General features: G+C 41.1%; 1 protein-coding gene across 2 annotated transcripts in view; it reads right to left on the reverse strand.

Annotated features, from left to right (window-relative positions):
- The window catches only part of LATS2 (large tumor suppressor kinase 2), a 45998-nt gene that overhangs the window by 11820 nt on the left and 11748 nt on the right, over positions 1-22430 (reverse strand). For both annotated transcript variants that reach the window (XM_018071080.3, XM_029960892.1), the window contains exon 2: positions 1757-1889. In XM_018071080.3, coding sequence (XP_017926569.1) covers positions 1757-1889 — 133 coding nt within the window. The remainder of the gene's footprint in view (positions 1-1756; positions 1890-22430) is intronic.

Here is a 22430-nt window from a genome sequence, read left to right on the forward strand (position 1 = left end):
CTAGATTTGTATATCAGTAAGTCTGTTCTGGTCTGATAGAGGAGTATTTGGATTTGTAAAGACACCAAACGTGGTAGCTGCAGATGATTTTTTTTTCCACATACTTCTATCCAACATGGATAGGAATAGTCTATTGCCATACACCAGTAAATGGAATTCAAAACTAGAAGATTTAAATTCTCAAACTGCAAATGAAAAATTGCTCAGTAGCATCACATGCTTCCTAAGAACCAGAGGAGACATATGCTATCCTAGCACAAACAACACCATATCAAACACATCAGTATGATTTTGTGGCACTTTAGGCAGGCAAACATCAATTGCATGATATTTAAGTTTTGTATTCTGTGTATCCTAAAAGGAAAGGTGTATCTTCATCTGGAAAGCTTAAATATTCAAAACAGCTGCACGCATTGCAACGATAAGAAAGCAAAACTAGATGCAAATGAAAGACAACTGAGCAATTAAAATGTTAGCCTAGAAAGGTTTTTCAACCCTTTCATGGGAAATGTATGCTCTTTAGGACTGGGTGTGTTCTTTCAGTTTAAGGAAAAAAGCCTTTATAACATAAAGCAAAATACAGTTTAGTAATTCCATCAAAGTTATTTGGAATTTTGTTTAAGGCCCAGCTGAGGTCAGATTTGAGCATGTATTAGGACAGAGCTCTCCAAATAACAAATTGGCCAGTACTACTTAGTCTGTCATGTAGGCATTCTGCAGGCTAACACTCTCAGAAATGTTTTCTTAGAGGTTTCCAGAATTTCCCCAAATAATAAAACAGGAAGTCTAAGACGACAGAAAGGGCAGCTGATCTGCTCCTTATACAGCCAGAACTGTCACCCTTTTCCACCACATCTGAAGCTTCATTTCTGAGAGTGACCACCTGAAAAACGAGATTCTTCCCTGCATGTGGCTACCCTCAGGGTCCCCCAAGGAAAGAAGTGGCTTTAATGAAGATCCCCCTCCTGTCTGGGATTTCTCTTTGTAAACCGAGTGGGATTTCTCTTCCTCAGCTTTTCTCATCTTTGGACATGCCTCTCAATCAGCTACACCAAACTGAACACTTTTCCCAACAAAGATCTTCAATTTGACCAAGAGGCAGAGGATGGGTCTCTGTCTGCTTGGCCAATTTTTGAAACTGAAAGAAGTCACAAAGTCTATCCAAACCAGACCAAAGACATTCTGCAGGGCGGTTAAGTGCTAATATCTGAATGAAATTAACTCTTGCAAGGCCTTTTGTCAGCTATGGTCTGATGTTGGCTGATGAGGCATATGCAGGGCCCAAACGCTCCAATTTGCTAGTTTACATAAAACAGCATAAGCTAGCAGGGATGAGTGGAAAAGCTTCTGCCATCTTGGCCCTCACTGTTTTTGCAGTGTACTTAAAAGGATGTTAACATGAACGGAATTCCTGGGAAGTGAGCTATTTCACAACTCCATAGCAATTACCTACAAGCACAAGCTTTTACCTCGCAGTAAACTTGAGACGACTGAGCTGACTAGCACCAAAGGATAAACAGATTTCGGTTTAAGAAGGACTATGAATGTGTACGTAGACAACTCTTTCGAAGCAGGTGAGCTGTATTCATGTTACAGACCAGCTCACCTTGCAGGGCCATACTCAGTTTACTGTCTCCTACAAGACTATATGCAACACTGTCAATCCACTACTTCTCCCCAGTGACAACCCTACTTTAAAAACTAGCTTATTGCAGGAAAGAAGAACACAAATTAAAAAAAAAAAGTTCACGCTTACCTGGTGAGGTTTGCTTAATTACACGTACTATCTGTTCATTTCTAGGATCCAAGTAGCTCATCTTACTGATATACTCCAGAGCTGCTTCAATACTTCTGCTGCCCGTCTGCTTCAGTGCTCGGACAGCCATCTCCTGTATAAAGCAAACAAGAATTGAATCACACTGAGACAAAACCCAAGCATTGTACCGCAGGCTAGTAAGCAGTGTTTTTACATTTATAGAAACATTTTAAACATCACATCACAGCTGTCTGAAACTAAAGGGACTCGTATTTTGAAAACATCTGCATGCCTTACACAACTCAAAAAGTAAAAGAAGAAAATAACAAAACACACAACCTTCCCAGAGTCTGGCAATTAAAGAAGCATCAGATTGAAATGCGTGCTTTAAGATTCCTTAAAATAATTTTTGAATCAGGTCTGGTAAAGGCAGCATAGTTTGACACTGGATGAAATGAAATGAAATATTTAGCTTTTGGTATTTGAGAGCATGTCTCTTAGTCACACCTGAACACAGTAAAAGCTTTATCCTTTCACAGATGCCACAAGAAGCTGATTAATTAGGTGGGGGCTGATTTCTGCTCACTAGAGTCAATGGGGAAGAAAAACTGCTGTTTTCAGTAGAGCTGGGACATCATTCACTATTTGTTTGGAAAATGACTAGGCATACCAAACTGAACGTCCCATTGTTAGTCTTTTCAGCTGTACTTTATTGGGCACATGTCCATCACTGAGCAGTTAATGTGAGTGCCAGACACACAACATGAAAGCTAAAACTGGGGCCAATATGAATGGTCTAGATAAACTACTCTAACACAACTACTCTAGTAACCCCTGTTCTGCAGCCAGCAAGTCACAGCCCCCTGCAGTTTGTTTGCACTTTTACTTATAGCACAGGTATAAAGAACACCTTTCAACAATGACTAGCACTGCATGACTGCAAAACAAAATTCACAAATCCTCATGAGGCTGCATGGTCTTTTCTAAAATGATGGAGAAACTGAAATCCAGAGCTTTAATGCTGAATTGAATTGAATTCAGTGAATTGAACTCACTGAATTCAACCATCAGAAACTTAGATACCTGGTCAAAAGCAGTTGCTGAGAACCTTTCTATAATCACCTTCAAAAGGCAATTCATAAATAGATATAACAGGAGATAAACTGACCTTTAATGATAGGTGATTAGAGGACTAACTTGAACTAGACTCCCAGCTCTTGGATGGCTGAAGCTGTATGAAACGAATTCCACCCCAAGGAGTTGCCTGCAAACATCAGTATCCTATTATCTTGCCACTTTACTGCTATCTTTAGGGGAATTCTGTCATTGCAACCTGCCCACCGAGCACTGAATCAGATGGAGTTTGTGCCTCCTTGGCCTGGCTGATTGATTGCAGATGTGAAGGCTGGGCTGGTACAGGCACACGGCCCTCGCACGGGTCAGCTCTGTGCACTGGCTGGCAGTCAGGTAGTCCCGGCTGGAGCAAAGAGCAGCTCCGCTTGACTGAACTGCGAACACATGTAACATACTCGCTAATTGTTTACTTAGCAAGGGAAGATCATCTCAGATGACACTAATTCACACTTAGCACAGAGCCACACGCTGGCAACTTGGCATTTTGCTTCACTTAGCTTGTTCCCCTCCTACTCCCCCCAAAATGGCAGCATTTTCTCCATTACTCAGAGGTTCTGCTTGGGGAACAGCTATAGCAAGCTGAATATTTTTCATACAATTTATGATTCATAATTCATAGAAAGGCAGTAGTTGGTTTCACATTTCCTATAGCTGAAATACTTCACTGGCATCAGCACATTACTAAGGACAATTTTAAATCAACAGAAAACTATTATGTATAAAGGAAAGAATCTCCCATAATGTTTTTTCCTCTTTCTTTTTCTTCTTGTGGATACATTTCTAAAGTTTTAGCAAATTTGCATCCTAGTGCTCAGCATTCTCATCACCCAGGGACTCCAGGCTTTACAGCCCTGTTCCACAGGGCTGCTAACACACTCTGATCCTGCGATTCTGTGATTTACAGCAGTTGGATCTAGCTTTAGTTCACAAGTCTTACAGTTTCCTAAACCAAATGTGCTCCATACACACATTTGTGCTGGCTTGGATGTTGGGGTTTTTTGGTGTTGTCTGCAATGGAGTACCAAGAAAATAAATGCTTGGTAAGCAATTATATTCATGATTAATAAACCAGCCCATATAATCCATTTCTCCCTCTCTTAGCTGTGTTGGCTGTATACAATTCAAAGGAGCTAAAATAGGATAATTTTTTATCACCAGCAAGGTGATATCACCTCTGAAAGCAATGCTTTTCCTACCCATACTGTGGCAGGACTTTCTCCTCTATTGCCATTGCCTAGGTGTGAAAAGCACAGTAAAAGTTACAATGGTATTCTCGAAGCCACTGCATGTTTTACCTTCAGCACATATATTAGGGGATTCATATTTAAGCTTCAGCGGGAATAATGTGAGGAGACAAGCACAACAGATTTCTCTGTGCACTGCTGGATAACCTAAGAGGCCAGCAAGAGCTTGGGACCAGCAGGTGTGTCCCTGGCAATCCTGCCCTCGCACTGCAGCCCCATGCTCCAGATCACTGCTTCTCATCTTTCATGAGGTCAGCTCCCATCCTCCCAAGGGTTTCCTCATTACATACCCTATTTGCTTAGAACTTACATTACTGCTGGAAAAATGAAGTAAGCTTTTTCGTGGCTGAAAAGAACACCTGTGATTCTCCTGTACACCATCCTGTAGCTTTGGCCCTTTCCTCTGTAGCTCTCATGAGACACAAAATAGCCCCAGTTTCTGATGCTGGTTCACAAAAACCTCACATCATCTCCAAGCAAATGGAGAGTGACCAACAAAAAACACCCCAAACATTCCACATACAAAAGGAAAAGGTTTTTCCTCAGAGGCAGATCACATATAATTCTCCACCCAGGGGACAAATCTCTCTGGGGGCACATGATACTCCAGAACAGTGGAGAGCAACAAGAAGCTTGAGCTGACCTTCGTCCTCCTCAGCATTGTTTATCCCATCGCCACTGTCCATGCCTACAGCTCTCTTCTCTCTGGTAGCCACCTGAAAAGGGCTCCTTTACTTCCAGCACCTTTTCATTAGGGACGGAGGACACACTAATGTGTGGCTGGGGCTCACAGAGGATGTGCTCTGCCCGAGGTGGCTGCTGGCTCTCAGGGCATGGTGGCCCTCTCCTTCCAATACTCAATGCAGCAACGACCTCTGTTGAGTAAGGCAGCAGGGCTGGGATAAGACAGTGAAAGGCTGGCCTCCAGGAGCCTGCTGAAGGGGAAGCTGGCTCCCCACTGGCAGCAGAGGCCAGAGCCTGAGCTGCATCTGCCAGAAATCAATATAAGGACTGTTTGGAAAAAGGACAGAAGATGGATTAAGCAGTGTCAGTAATTACACTGGTTTGAGAGCAGAGGCTTAAGTGAGATGGAGGGTGTTTGTGAGAAGCAGCAGAATGGTCAAGAAGGAGAGAAATCAATGACAAAATATTGCAAACTGATACGGTAGACAGTAGAAGGGCTGAGGAAATAAGAGGGCAGATATCGAGGGAGGATAAGAGTGCACAGCTACACTGACACAGATAGAGCTGTCTTGATTGTATGCCACTCTAAGGTAAGTATATCTTAGAAAGAGAAGGGGAAAAAAAACAGACCAGAAATGAGACAGGAAAAAAAAAATCCACTTGGAGCTGTAGCCAAAACGCTCAAGTAGGCACAGGATCAAATCCAGCTCCTACTGAGGTCAACAAAGATTTCCATTAACTGCAGGGTACACTGCATCAGGCCCTTTGCTTCAGATCGTTTCCTTTTCACCAGGCCAAATGCTGTCAGCTACAGCAGGGGTTGAGAAACCCGGCTGCTGACTGTGTTCTGCTGCCCCACAGCCAGCTGTCAGGCTCCAAGGAGAAACACAAGCCACTGGCAGTGTGCTCATAAACCACAAAGGAACAGAGCGGTCCCGGCCCAAACTCATTTTTTGTGTTCTGTGTATTCCCTTTGGAGGATTCAAACATCTCTCCGTGCACGGCTTCTATGCATCTTTTGCTTCCAGACATCACTAATTATTGGTGAAAAAATAAACCAGAAAAAGTAAAGCTGAAAAGCTACAAGGGGAAAATGTGAATTTACAATTAATTTTATTAACTCTGTAATTAATGTTACAGCTGCAATATTAAAACAAGGTTTCAGTGGTCAGCTATGGTTCTGCAGAGATATAATGGAAAACCTAAACCACAAAGGAGATTGAGGAAACTCTGCAGGATCCCAAATGTGTGGATTCATGGAGAAAAATGAGGAGGGTGGAGTTTCCCAACTCATTCCTACAGTGGTCTACCTAAACCAGATGGCTGCATGGTCCACATGCTCTCTGTTACTTCCCCAGTCTCACGGTGGTAGATGGCAGCTTTCCAACAGATTGCAAGATTTTGCTAAAAGGAAGGCCACCTTTCAGCTCAGATGCTCAAGAGGGAAAATCCTTGTTTGATGGTAAACAGATATCTGGATGTGTGCATATAAAGACTTCATCTCACTCTGTGCTCTGTAGGCAATGCAAAAGGCTTTCCCCATTTTACCCTCCCGCCTGGCTGCACTCCACCAGCATTGGCAGAGGTTTGCGTTCTTGCTGTACTACAGGGTTGTCCAGCAACATTTTTCATTCAGAAAGGTCCTTGTTGCCAAGATGTATTTATCATCCAAGCGAAGATTGCACAAGAGGTTACAATAAGTAAGACTTTTTCCCAAGAACATTGTGTCTGAAGGAGACAATAGGTCCTCCAAGATTTGGCAAGGGTAATTAATTGCTAACAACAACAAAAATTAATTACTTGCTTTCCATTCACAAAGAAGGATGGGAGACAGATGCAGGAAACAGATACAGGTTCCCTACAGAAGGGAAAAAACTAAAGCTCATGCCAAAAGAGATGATCCAGCATTGATTACGAGCCTTTCTGCAACAGCCCAACATTGTAGGATTTTTCATTCATGATTTTAAACATTCAAACCCCAAGAAGTTCAGGAAACGATGTACAATATACTCCAACAGAACTGCTGCAGCCCCACAGAACAGATAAACTGTTGGGGCGCTTCATCCGATTTTGTACTCTACTTTTGTTTTGCCTGTTTTCAGGCTGCTAACACCAGGGGCTAAATTTTGCACACACAGTCCCATGCCTACTATAACCTTGATTACAATATTCTAGCCATATAATTAAGAAACTATCCCGAGTATCATTAGTGCTTTTCAGTTTTAGTGTATCAAAAAAAGCAGGAGGAAATTAGTGCTGGCAGGAAACTACTGAGTGACCATTTGTTTGCTGCAGTATCACTTGAAACATTCATAAACCATTCAAATGGAGAACAGAACAGAAACTAATGGAGATCTACCCCATGGCTAGTTAGAGGTTTTCTGCCCCCCAGTGCTCCTGTTACAAACTCCTCCAAAGCTATACTGCTTTGGCAGTGACAAACTTCCGTCTTACTTTCATCCTAAATTATGCAGGATCAGTTTATTCCCTCTGCCTTTAGTTTTGATTGTCTTTTAACTTCATCCTAAGGAATGATTACAGCTTGGCCTCCTGGGTGAACAAACCACATTCTTCTAGTTTTCGCTTGTAAAACAGGATCTTCATTCTCTTTACAGCTGTAGTAGCCCATCCCTTTATCAAGAAAGATCAGATTGGGACATGATTTTGATAAGAGCTGCACACACCATTTTTGATGACGTGCAAAGAGTGGTAGAAAAGTTATCCCTGTGGTAAAGTCACTCCTTTTTCTTGGTTGATTTCAGCAGAGGAAGTTTAAGTTTGGAGCTTTAATCCTGGCTTTTGGTTCTTGCTTACAGCATTTCTAACTTTTTGTGCTTCAATTCTGGTAGCACTCCAGCTCTGAAGGTCATCCTCTGTTTTGGTCAGGTGCTCTAGCCCCGTTTTCCACTGACTGTGTATTCCCCCCTCACACTGTCAGAGCAGTTCTTTTCTTTTTCTTTCTTTTTTTTTTGTTAAATACCAGACTTACTAAGGGTTAAAGTATGCAAAAGAGACACACTGTAGTACATAAAATCGGGGCAGAAGAAAAATAATATAGATAGGTGACAAAATGTAAGACTCACAAGTTAAATCACAACATATGAAACAAAATACATGACTGTAAATTAGGAATGGGGAATTACATGTAAGGAACAACTTTAAGCAGAAGTTTCTTATATAACATTTTCAAGGGATATTTAAAGAACTAACAAAGGGAGCATGACCAAAGAATCGAGAGGGGATTTTGGAAATGATACAGTGCTCTGGTAAATTTCCTATCACAAGAAGAAAAAATAAAAATAAATCTAATGTGACAGTCACTGCTATGCCACTGCTCATTCTGCTTGCCTTCCAACTCTTGTAGTCTTTATTTAGCTGGTCACCGACAGAAGGTAGGCATATTTACTATTCTCTGTTTGTATGGCATCCAGTACAATGGGGTCCTGCTATTCTGTTTATGGCAGTATGATAACCTATTATTAAAGTGAGGTAATTAAGTCCAGCCCAAAATATGCAACTTGGAGTAGCAGGCAAAAAGATGTTGGAGGGGTGAAATGTCAATTCTGCTGGGTCCCAGCATAGAAAACCTTGTATTGCTACCGCCACAGAACAACTCTGAAATAAGATTACCTTAATCCTCTAAGCCACAGGACATGGCACATTTCACAGAGTCACAGAATCATTAAGGTTGGAAAAGACCTCCAAGACCACTGAGTCCAACCTTTGACAGAATATCACCTTGTCAACTAGGCCACAGCACTAAATGCCACATCCAGTTGTTTCTTGAACACCTCCAGGGATGGTGATTTCACCACCTCCCTGGGCAGTCCATTCCAGTACTTGACAACCCTTTCTGTGAATAAATTGCTCCTGATGTCCAACTATATTCCTTCCATAGCTATAGGAACTATAGCTATGGAATAAGCTAATAAAACAAAGGTAATAATATAGTAAGATAAAGTAATAATAAAGTAAGAGAATCTATCTACTTGCTTTTTTTTCTCCCAGAGAGCATCCTCTGAGGATCAAGACTAGAGCTATTCAAACTTTTTCCAGTATCTTTTCAGATTTAAAACTGCTCTTGATGATTAAAAAGCAAACAAATGAACCAGATAAGAGACACCCATATTTGAAATTTATCACTTCAGTTTTTGTATTTTACTAGCCTTACAGTTCTTTCACAAGTATCATAATAAAGACTTTTTGACTTTTTTTCCCAGCTGCTTTCCCTTAAGTTGATGACTAATCAAAACTATTTAAGTTCTTCCAAGAGAAGAAAAAAAAATACTCTATAGATTTAGCAGCAGGGTAAAGAACAACCATCATAACACTTTCACCAGCTTGGAAAGGGTAAGAGAGAAAAAAAAAGTTGAGAACAGTAACTCGAAATACAACAGAGCTCCTTGTCAGGTGCCTAAAAAGGCACCAGTTACATCAAAATACTTTTTAGCACTATGCAACTCGTATTAAGTAGCAGTATAGAACTTTTTTGGGGGGTTGTCCTTGTTTGTTTGTTTTTTAACTGAACCTCTGTGGTACATGCCCCCACCATAGACACACTGTGCTTGGCCGTGGGTCACAGAGGATCCCTGCCATTTTACACCACAGTCCTTGTGCTCCACGAGCTGTTCAAATATGGCTCTTTGCCTGAAAAGGAGAGATACGAACTTCAGGCTGTGAGCCAATCCACTGTCCCAAAGTTAAGACATTTGGAAACAAACCAAGCATGGCTGCTCAACATATTTCCAAACGAATGCCTGTAAAATGAAGGGAATATTTATAACAAGGCATCTCCAGACAAAGAGAGTGTATGTAAACACTTCAAGAAGCTCTGATGAACTATTCAAGAGATGCAATCTGTTTAAAGGAAAAACACACACGCACTGCAATGTTAATTTTCAAATCCAATCAGAACATTTAATCAGACAACTCCTGTTGATGTCCCAGTAAGTGTGTGTATGTACTGACACATATAGGGATTATATAGCATTCACACATCTGTGGATATGATTTTGTTTAAAGTAATCTAATTTCAAGTAAGCCTGTGAGCCCTCTGAAAGTAATATATAAAAAAAAGACAGAACAGTTTCTTTCATGAAGAAATAAGGCTCTCAGTTGTATAACCAGTCAATGAAGAAGAGTAATTTCATTATATATAAATATATATAGATTTATTGTAGCATTTCTGGAAGCATATCAGGCACTCTGGAAAGGATCCAGGAGAAGGCCACAGGAAGCTGGAAGAGGTCCTGCCCCAGGCAACAAACCTGCACTCTGCATGAAGCTCAAGTGCCATGAAAGAACACGCAAGGAAAGAGACACCACAGTATTAACACCACCACCACAAAGAGAGTGGAAATAACCGAGAGCCACCATGAATACCACTTTTTTTTTCTTTTCTTCCAAATAGGCTGGGAAGGAAGAACAGAGCTGAGCTGCTCTGTCCCAACCAGAACACAGGTATGAGAGGAAAAGGGAGCAGGGTGTGGAGAGCTTCATCATGGAGACAACTTAATAGACAGACCTGAGGAACAGTGACACAGAGACTGTTCTCCCTGGTCACACTGGCCTTGGAAAAAGCACATCTGTGGCTGAAAAGCTGAAGGCAGAAGACTAGTTTCCCTAGATATTTAGTGGAGAGAGTGATACACCCAAGATATGCGGTGACTTGCAGCCTACCTCAGAGGCTTTCTTACCTAGCAGGCCTTTTCTGAAGGCACCCACTCTCTCCCCCAACTTTTCAATGAGCACACACTCCTCATTTAGCAATCAAACTTGGCCAATAGTAATAGGCAACAGTAATAGCTCCCCGAGTAAGAAAACTGCCATAATGGAAAATATACATGTTCAGATCCCACATTAGAACTGAGGTATAAGGAGTAAGCACATAGAATTCCATTTTGAACACACGTAGTACTGCAGGACTATCTATATTCCAAAACTTACAGGCCAGGTTTACATTAACGGCAAAATAAAGTAGGGCAGAAAGTGTGTATTTGTACCTCTGCAGTGCTCAAAGTACCTCCTAACTCCATAAAATCCTTTCTACTGAGATGGCATCCCAAAGCCTTTTGCATGCACTGTGCTGAGCCCTACACAGACACAAGGGAACAATCCTTCTCTGCAAAGGATTTTTAATTTAAAACAGAGCAAACAACTGTATATACAGCCATAACTGTTACTCATTACTCTTTAAGTATGCTCACTGGAGAGCTATTTAAACTATTTAGAGTTCAAGTCTAACAAATGACCCATGGCGGGTGCATCAACAGACAAGAAGTTGGACAAATCTCTCCTATTCTTTCCTCAGCACTAGAGCGGGAGCAACCAATTAAGTGGTAATTCAAAAATCTTACACTGAGGCAAATCATGTTATAAACAGCATTTACAAATTACTGCACTGGCGGGTTTACATTACTGAGCAGCATGGAAGAGCTTTGCTTACTTCATGCATGAGTGAATGCACATGCACACACATGCAAGTGTGCACATAGCTCCTTCCCAAAGGTGCTGTTTTACTTTCCTGAAATTCCCTTGCTTTGGTTACAGGAACAGGGAACTTCCCAGCCTCTGCACACAGTCTGTAGCAGGTTCAGCCTCAGCTCCAGTTCACTCCTTCTGGCAGCCACTCTAGAGACCTGTATTCTGTCACACAGTGCCTCAGCCACATGCCTTGCATTAACTAGCGCAGCTTAGGAGTTTTTCCTGTTCCCACAAGGCAAGTCACAGCACTAGTCATCAATACTTTTAATATTACAAAGGTAAGATAAAATCCTACAATAGCTTTTGAACTCTGAAGAAAATTAAACAGAGAGCAATTAGAAAACAAATTCAAGTAGAAGCAAATGAGTTGTCCCAAACCAAGAAGCACCATCATCTTCCTGTAATGTTCACTGAAAGCCCCTTCTGGGTTCCTGTTCACAATTTTTAATAACTAGAGGTGTTACCTAACACTTCATTCCCTTTTCATACCAAGCCCAACACTGGGTGAACTCTAAGGCTTACAGCTGTTACTCAAAGAATGAGAGTCACCCATCTGGTACTCCAAAGCAAATCCTTTCTACACAGCAGAGAAGTTCAAGTTAGTGGAGAGATTTTTACTAAGCCTCTGGATTTCGATTCAAGTAACTTGACTTGAACAAGACTAACTTGTATGTAACTTGAATGAATCTTGAATGCAACACCATCTATCTCCCTGTCTTCTATTTTCTTTATCTTAACAGTAAAGCAGTTGACTTGACATAGGGAGCAGAAAACCCTTTCAGCAGCAGCAATGGGTAGCAGGGTTTGCCAAAAGCTATTAGCAGACAGTACCAGCTGTTACAGGCTTTATAACTAGGAGGAAGACACACATGGAGCAAGAATCTCCAAATATCCAGTCAGTACTAGGTTTGAAACTTTCATCTGGATTGGTATGATTTACACTCAGAAAGCAATGATGAATCAAGAAACTCGATTCAAAGACAGAATTCAGTTTGAAAAGACATGAACAGGAAGCATTTTACTATCACTTCTTCATAAAGTGTATTGAAGTAATTAGGAGAGCAAGAGAGGTGCTGTGCGTGTCACCAATGCAATCAGAAAGTTTTTCCACCCAAGAGAATGGACAGACTTCAGCCACACTGATTCCTCCACTTCTGCCCTCGTGTGACTCAGCCAGCCTAATGAAACTTCCAAATTTGGCCAACAGTGCCGACATTAATATCAATGTCAGTATTAAAGGCCAATTTGAGAATATTAATAACACTGCAGCACCCATCAAATACGCAATACAAGCTCCTGGAGAAAAAAATCGTATCAAGTTGCCTTCAGGAATTTATCAATTCCACTGAAATCTGCCAAACTCTCAACACACATGGAACATAATAAAGAGCCTTGCTCAGAAGGCATCTTCAAAGTTGACACAGAATTGAATCCAACCTCAAGGGACAGGTGCACCACACTGCAGAACAGCACTGTTGCTTAAAGAAAGGTGCTCCAGGATTGCTTCATTGCCAGTTGTGTACCAGGATCCTCCTACATGAAATCCAGCCATGAATAAGAAATGGCACCTGCTACTCTGCACTCTGGGGGTCCAAGTGAGTGTCCCTACACTCAAGGAGTTCAGTCCTAAAAAATAAACCTAAACCCCAACCTACTCCTGATACAATGCATCTCAAATTACTAAATATATTAAGAAGGCAATTCCCACCAAAGCATCACTTTGCTGTGCAAAGGCCAGCTGTTATTTAAAAAGCACTATACAAACTCCTTCAAGTCTACCCTTGGAATTGGGTTCTTTCATGTTCTTTCTCTCGGGTGGGATATTTTATGGTATTAGTATCTTACACCTATTAGTAATCAGGGTATATTTGCTGCAAGAGCAGCAGGCCATCCACGCTCTCCTCCAGACTTGCTTTTCCCAAACTGAGCTGTCAGAATGATAATACAATCCCTTCCTTTTTTCTTTTTTTTTTCTGAGACAGCAGTTACTTACTCTATGAGGGCACCTAAATCAAGCTGGATAGAATAGCAGTTCAGTGAAGGTTTCATGATGAGCTTATTCCTCTTCATTAGCAGCAAGTGATGTGTTTTCTAATTTTATTGCTCACGCATTAGCCAAAAATGCATTTGGCTGGCATTACATTTACAATAATGCTATTCACGTATCAAAGCATTTCTTTTCAGTGGCCACAGATAGCAAGATGAATGCTTCTTGTTGCTCTTCCTTCTACTATAAGGATACATACATATTGAGTTATGTATAAAAGAGGATTTCTACAAATATTCACAGAGCTTACAAATTATTTCTTAGCTAAATTGGATACAAGGGACCTGTAAACTGAGTATTCAGATTCAGCAAGATGAGTTATGAGGTTTGTTTTCCAGGAATAATGCCCCAAAGTACAGAAAATAATTGTTTCAAAGACTGGAAGAGTGGTTTTGTGCTGCCAAACGACAGCTGTTCCTCAGAAAGTCACATGGTGCTGAAATGTGCAATGCTTTAGACCTGTTTATTGCATTTCTCCATATCCAACTCTACAAATCGAATTTTGCATGTATTCCTGTTAACAGTGCCTCTGTAATTTTTACTGAGTGCTCCCTACTTAAGGCATTACCATTTTTCTTATATTTTGTAAGATTTTATGTAACATTATATGGTGGGGTTTTTTCAGTTTTAAACCACTAGAACTTTCAGGTGTTGTTTTAAAACCTCCAAGGCAAGAAAAAAATCAAGTAAAGACAGTAAAATTAAGCTGCCCATCCATATTCAAAGTCAAGTACTAACGTAATGTTTCAAACAAGGTTCAAGCATATTCCCGATATGGCCTTTAGAAGTTTACAAAAGTTTTGTTCCCCTAATTATTCTTTGGGGAGCACTTTTATAGAACTTATAAGAGCTCCAGGATGTCTGGTTGGAATGCATTACCACTGAACTGTTCCCTCCTTTGAGGATTTGTACCACAATGGGACCCCAAGTGATATCAAGCAGTAATGCACAGTCTAAAAGAAAAATATATCTGAGAAATATAGCTCCACTGTGAGACAAATGAAGGCTACTTCTCTCTCAGCCTCCCAGTGCAACACAGCATATCTCATGTGATTGAAGAAACATCTGGGTTTTATCTTGAGATTCCAAATATTTTTCTGTAGAGATACATACACACATACACAGAATGCAAGTGCTGCACAAGGCAACTTGCCATATTTATTGTTCATAGCAGGAAAATGCAAAACTTTTACATACAACACTATTTTTAAAAAAATTGTTGGCATTTTTGAATTTTATGTGGTAATTGTAATGCTATCTTCCTTTTTTCTTCCAAATTCTCTTTAAAAAATATAGAAAGGCATTCAGCTTTTAACATTTTAAAATCAATATGCTCAACCTTGTAATGCAATATACTCATACACGGTAGCACTAGGGATCTCATTAGACATTTTCCAGAAGTCTCCATGCAGCACTTAGTTTCACTGACTCTATCAAATAACATGTATAACTACAGGTCCAAAAGTAAGAATTGCTAAACACCACTAACTGGCATTTAATGATTTTTAAGACTACAAAAATATCTCTTTGTACTAAATGTTTTATACGACTACAAGTCAGTGTAGCTTTCTGCAGTTGCAAGATAAAACTCAAATCTACCAGTGCTAGAGGCAAAAAAAAAAAAAAAAAGAGAAAGAAAAAAAAGACCCAGCTGCATAAAATATCTTAAGGTCAAGCTTTTTACATGTAAAGCAGCCGCAGCAAAATTATTCACATTCTTAGTACATAACTGACCAGCACAAAATTCCATGGAGAGGTAAACAATTCCCCCAAGAGAGCAGCTGCATCTTCTTCAGACTGGGAGCTACTGTGGGGAGGGAGAAGTGCCCACTGAGGTCCCCAAAACTGACAAGAAGCGTGAAGAAAAGACTGCTTCTGCTTCATGATAGTGCTTCACTTGAACTGGTCCTTTACTGTGCTCCATGAGAATAGAGAAGTGTAAAAATAAGTAAATAAATAAATAATAAATTGAAGCCAGTTGGTAACACACACTTTAATTGATGTCCTAGAAGAATGCTGTAAGCAGGAACCCAAGTCCAATTCAACACAGAAGAGTAGGGGGACAAATATTAGACAATATTGAACAAAACTGAAAGGAATACAGTCATCCAGCTTTGCTTTTATTGTGTAATTATTTTCAAAAGTGTACTTTGAAAGTGTAAAACTATTTCTTTCTAGGTTTCCACATTATTTCTCAATTTGTCCTTTTTTAATCTTTTTTTTTTCCTTAGCAGTATCTTTACTCAGTTCATCTCGATGTTACTTCTGTTGGCTACTGGCCAAGTGGCACACTTTATAGTCAAGACACACAGTACTAAAGAGGCATCTTTCTCACTCTGCTCCATTTACATGCAAAAGCTGTGAGATGTATTTTAGTTTGTTGTAAGAAAATAAATCTTCTGGGAAGATTTTCCTCAATGCCATCCCCTTAACATTAGAATCTTCTCACAAACCTGCCACTAGCCATCAATGAAATCAGCACAGCAATATGAAAAACGACCACATCAGGGTTCATAACTTAGTATTCATATATATCTTCCAGCTGCAAGTGTGTTGGCAGAAATGTCTGTCTTGTCCCTGGCTGCCTGTCACTGCTCCTCGTGCTGGAGGTATCATTTGCCTCCCTCTTGCCTGACCACCCTGTCGCCCACTTGCCACCAGAGACAGCTGGGTTAGCACAGATTTAGCTGTTGAAGCATTTTGCCCAAGTGAGTTAGGGTTAACTCCAGCAGCAGCTCCACTGGGGCAATAAGACCTGGGTGAGAGGAGGAGTAAGATGAGACAGCAGTGAGCAGATGGCCCTCTCTGGAGCACAGCTGGAAGGAGGAGAGCACGTGAGCACAAGGCTGATCTTTCTCAGCATTTCCTCCAATGGTGGTTGACAGCCAAGGCAGCTGCTACCACTCTCAACTTCTCTGCTCCTTTCTATGCCTCCCTGCTGTACCCCTCAATTGTGCTCATGTCCCTCCCCTCATCCCCAAAAAGTTATTTTTAAGTGGGATCACTTCCCCGATCAGTCACCGCTCAGCTCTGCAAACACTGTGCTGGCACAGCTTGCGAGAGTGAACTAGGGAGGAACAAGAGGGAAGACCAGCAACTCTGGCAGCAACAGCAAAAGCTGCTCTCCAGGAGCCCCAGCCCAGAAGTCTCCTCTGTTTCCTTCACACCAGCCTACAAACTTCCCAGGTGAACGGAATATGCTTGTGATATCTCAGACCATAAGGTTTTTCTTATTTTGTTTCCTCTATGCTGCCTTAAGAAAGTTTTTAATTGCCGTATTTTGTGTGTTGGTATCATATTAAGTTTAACAAGCTATTCCCTCTTATTTTTGCAGTTATCACCTAATATTTCAAGGCAACAACAGGACATTTTGCAGAAATACATTTGAACATTTAAAAATATATAGCCAAGGGGAAATAGTCTTACATGACAGGCTATAAATCAACATGTTAGACAAGTAATTTTAAACCACAGGAGGAAGAAAAAAAAATCTCACTGTATCAAGCCAATAAAAACTCTCTAACACTCTAGAATATATTGGACCTCTTCCACAACAACTATATTTCTTACAAAAATACCGTATTTTGAACTTTAAAGAAATCTGAACTTGATTAAACTGAAACAAAGGAGAGGGAGGAAAGCAGAGCAAAGTACATGATTCCACTCATCCTTCACAGCTGAAGTCTTAGGAGGAAGTTTGAGAAGGTTCAAACATATATACTCTCTTGAACAAGTCAGTGTTGACACATTTGCTTAGTAGTTCCCAGTAATGCTGGCAGTATATCAGTATTCCTCACCTCTCTCCTTCAAGCCTTTACTCTGACTTTTAGAAGACTTGTTTTCCAATGCTCTCAATCCATATCACTTGACAGGAGAACAACTGTTTTTCAAGCTTCATTATTATTAAGCTCAATACTGGGCCCAGGATTGTTTGGGTAAAAAAGCCTCCTCAGCAAGTTCACTGATGACATAAAGCTGGGAGAAGGGGCTGATACCCCAGAGGGCTGTGCTGCCCTTCAGAAGGACCATGATAGGTTGAAGAGATGGGCAGAGAGGAACTATCTGAAATTCAACACAGGCAAATGCAGGATCCTGCACCTGGGGAGGAATATCCCCATGCACAAGTAACAGGCTGGGGGCTGACCTGCTAGAAAGCGGCTCTGTGGAGAATGACTTGGGGGTCCTGGTGGACAACAAGCTGTCCATTAGCCAGCAGTGTGCCCTCATGGCCAAGAAGTCCAACAGAATCCTGGGGTGCATTAGGAAAAGCACTACCAGCAGTTTGATCCTGCCCCTCTACTCAGTCTTGCTGAGGCCACATCTGGAGTCCTGTGTCTAGTTCTGGGCTCCTCAGTACAGGAGAAACATGGAGCTCCTGGAGCGGGTCGAGCGGAGGGTGGCAAAGGTGATTGAGGGACTGGAGCATCCCTCTTACAAGGGAAGACTGAGGGAGTTGGGCCTGTTCAGCCTTAAGAAGAGACAGCTGAGAGGGACCTCATCAATGTATACAAGTATCTAAAGGGTGAGTGTTGAGAGGATGGGGCCAGGGTCTCCTCTGTATTACTGAGCAATAGGACAAGAGGCAAGGGGTACAAATTGATACACAGGAAGTTCCAACCAAACATGAGGAAGAAGTTCTTTACTGTAAGGGAGGTTGGACCAGATGACCCACCGTGGTCCCTTCCAACCTTACTCATCCTGTGATTCTTATCATCATCATCATTATTATTACAGCACATGCTCAGCTCCATGAATGCTATTCAAAGACAGCAATGTTTCTTCTAAGAGCTTTAAGGGTGCAAAATATTAAGAAATCAGTAAGAGACAAGTGATCACTTCTTCCTTGAGAAAACATATTCTTAAAATTGAGGCCTACAGCAAAATCTCACTGAGCAAAATTTTTCTTTAATATTTCAGAAGCAGAATGAAAACTGGCCATATGTGCTTTAATGGGGTAACATTACCAGTAACAAGCAAAACACTACATGGCATGGGAGGCAGGATTCATAATTCAGAGTTCCAGAAACTAAGAGATTACTGCACATTGTTGAGCCTCAATTTCTGCATGAAGTAAAAAAATACCGTTTCTCTGCACCTGTTGAACAAAGCTGCCAAAGGTAAGGATATATGCCTGGTTAGGCAATCAAGTTCCAACTTCCTAAATTTCCCCTAGGAGAATTGGGTGGAGACAGTACTCCTACTGGTTTCTAACCTGTGTGCACATTGCCAAGTACTGTTAAATATGTCATTGCATCATACCACGCTGCAGGTTCATGGGAAGATCTGTGTTTGTGTACTTTAAGCATGCCAAACCCAAAACACAGCTAAGCCTCCATGGCAATGACACATGGAGACGGTTCCCTATATTTTGATAATCACATTCACTCTACACTGAGAGATGGTCTTGGAACAGTTTCTTCAGCTCCAGAGAAATGATCTTTCCTCACTTCCACTGTGTGTGCATCTTACTTGGGCCTCCAGTTGTGTGCACACTGCTTTGGATAGTGCTGTGAGATGCAGAATCACAGATGCAGTGACTCCTGAACAGCAGTTTTCCAGAAGTGGTTCCAAGGTCAATATTCACTTCCTGTAATAGGCATTGTAACTGTCTATTCCTTTTCTCCAAGGCATCCATCAGCATTTAAAACTGTTGACATTGTGATTAATTATTTTTAATCAAGCTTTCCAGTGTCTGCTACCACCTTCAGAGACTAACTACAGAGGCCAATGATACTGAAGCTTAGAATTATATGTATTCACATACATACATATAAAATTATGCCTGAAAACCTGCATTCAACCTTTTTTTTTTCCCACAAATGAAATGTGCAGGATTTACATTTCAGAACATGCAGTAGCTGAGATGTTGGAACTATCCAAAGTACTGCCATGCAAAGCAAACAGTAATATAGTCACAGCAGTTCCATATGCAGCCCATTACTTGAATGACTATAATGATTCTTATATATCAATTTTAATAGCCAGTTTTCAACTTACAGCTTTTCTCTGCAAAAGGGAAGAACTAAAAATTTAGACTAGAAGTACTCTAACCTGTAATAATCTGACAGCCTACATTTTAAACAGGATCTATATCCTAAAAGCCAAATGAGCTTTCAGTGAGTATTACAATGCTCCCAGCAACTGTGTTCTCAGCAACATGGCCTCAATACTTGTGACTGCTGCTTGTTCTAGAACAGATGTATTGGTCCCATAATCTGACCAGTGGATGTTTAGGATTGTATGGAGGCAGCGTTGATGGAAGCGTTCTAGGAGACGCAGGTGGTGGCGGTAGATGACCCATGATTCGGAATCATATAAAAGAGTAGACAGCACTATGGCTCTGTAAACATTGATCTTGGTACTTTTCCTCAAGTGTTTATTACGCCATACTCTTTTATGGAGTTTTCCCATGTTGCTGAGAACACAGCTGGGCTGAGCAGGGCACGTCTCCAGGATGAAGGACCACCGCCTCCCTAAGATCCTGCTTTATGGTGAACTTGCCACCGGCTGCCGCAAGAGAGGAGCCCCGAAGAAAAGATACAAGGACTCCCTGAAACAACATCTCAGCCTTGGCCATATTGATCAACATAACTGGTCTACTCTGGCCTCAAATTGGAAGGTCTGGAGACACACCATCTATAACGCTGCTGCTTCCTTTGAGAACACACGCAGGATCACCCTTGAGGAGAAAAGACAATGCAGAAAGAATCGTGCCCTGCAGAATATACCACCTAAGGAGTCTTTCTCCTGTGCCTTTTGCAATCGGATATGTCTGTCTCGCATTGGCCTCATAAGCCACCAGCATGCTTGTAACAAATGTGGATAGAGCCTTCCCAAATCTTCATTCGCGAAGCCCAGCCATGAGCTGATGACAATGCTCCCATCTAAGTGATCTCTCTGCCAAGCAACTTTGCATTCTCTCTAACCTGAAGTGTATGGGCTGTGACCAGCAGCTGACTACTCATTTACTTCTGCTCTGAACCCATGTTTTCAATACAACCTCAAGCTCTCCTCTTGAAGAATGTTAAGCAAGCAGACAGTAAGAATGACAGAGATATTTACACAAACAATAAAACCACTAAATATAATTTCCTTTTATCTTCTCTGTACTTCAGCCTTCTTGCATCCCTATGCTAGAAAAATCAGTTCAGGTTGCAATGTCTTCTGGGTAGAGACCTCATTTTTTTGCAACGATGTTGCACCACACAGCTTCACTTCAATGTGAATGTATCAGTGGCTTTGTATTTGATTATCACTGCAATGCAAATGTGAAACCCGAAGTGAACAGTAAAACTCCTGTTAGCGGATTTACACTGGTAACACTATCCACATCACACCAAGGTTTTCCCAATTTCTAACATGCAGGTCCTACACCAAAGATCTTGTTCTGTCAGGACAGGTACCATCATAGTTTTTTATAATGCTGTTAGAAATTAATGGAAAATGCTGTGGACACTAACATCGTAATTTAGCAAAGAAAGAGGGAAAATACCAGGTATGCTGCAAGTTACAGGAATATCTCAACTGGTTATTAATTATCACATAAAGCTGAGTTCAGCTCTCTGTGTAATCTGAAATCCATGCTACAAATATTAAATAGATATGAACATATTTCCATTTAAGGCCAAAATCTGTGCCAAACCATAAGTCTAAGTAAATGGACTTAGCATGTGTGCATACTGGTGGAACAAGAGGACTATTTTACTGCTCAAAATAAGCAGCAAAGCACTGGTTTGATGAAATCACTAGGAATTTTACTGCTGATTCCAGTGAGGGCAGAATTTCAGCTCAAGACTCTTCATAATTTAGCACAGTGGGGCTGGGGATACGACCCCAGTCTAGATATATGCCCAGTTGATCTGAAATCCCAAACCACTCTTCCCAGCTGTCTCATCTCACTGCATTCTGCACAGCAGTGCTCAGGGAACAGAGACGGGTTCTACCAGAAACTCAGACTGCGCAGGCTCTTCACATTTTGTCTTCTAACACAAGCAACCAAGGGACCCCCTGTTGCTGCAGGTGGGGTCTGAGGAAGGAGGACACTGTTACTCAGTAGCTGATGAAATGAAATCCCTCCCCACTCCCTGCAGCACTTCCTGCAATGCTCCATACACTAAAGTCATACACCACTACAAGCTGGATCGCAGCTCAGTGCATTCCACTGCACTTTGTCACGCTTCCCTGACCAAGACTATGCCAAAAATTACTAGCTTTAACAGTTCTCTGGTGAGTAAAAGAGCTTTTGCAACTCTGAAACAGAGCTGAGTTTTTAATTCATGTTAAATCTGCTTTTCTGTTCTGAAGGAACATTTTTAATGCTGCCTGTAATTCCCCTTCTGTGCTTTTTTCTTACTTCTGTAGTGACTTTTGTGAAGATAAAGAGAAAATTCAAGCTGACTAGTTTTAAAAGGCTTAAAGAGACCTCTAAAATATGACTGAAGTAAAAATATGAACTTGCAAAATACAAAAATGAAAAAGATCCACATATTCATATAAATCTAGAAATACATGGCAATAAGATTCAGAAGAAGGTTACCACAGAGAACAAAATCCAAAGTAAGACAGACTATCTAAATCAAGCATAGAGCAACATTATCCAGAATTTTCACCTTTACTGTTTATGCAGTACCCAGCTGAGCACAAGCTTGGAATACAGACTGCTCCTGCAAACATCCCTTCTGGTCAGATACTCTAAGCACTTCCAGCTATAGGCTATGCCCTAAGAAACTTTCCTTTGGAATCTTTTATTCAAAACCCATGCCTACAATTACTGAAAGGACACGATTATTAGAAAACTGTAAAACTAACCTAAGTATTTAACAGAGTAAAGTGCTCATTATGCCAATGCTTGATTCCCCTCTCTAGCAGAAGAATACTGGCATGATGCACACGCACCCAAAAAAGGGATCCCACTTCTCTCCAAGCCAGTCAGCTTTGCTCAGCACATCAAGAACTGTTGCTGGCTCCAGCCCATTTTTGGAACAGAGTATTTCACTATCAAACCCCATCTCCAGGCTGACCTGGAAACATGCCTGCCCCGATTTCTCCTTGCGTATGGAAATAATAAAGCTATTTTTACACG

Source organism: Manacus vitellinus, unplaced genomic scaffold, assembly GCF_001715985.3.
Source record: "Manacus vitellinus isolate BGI_N305 unplaced genomic scaffold, ASM171598v3 scaffold_2_pilon, whole genome shotgun sequence".
Taxonomy (NCBI): domain Eukaryota; kingdom Metazoa; phylum Chordata; class Aves; order Passeriformes; family Pipridae; genus Manacus; species Manacus vitellinus.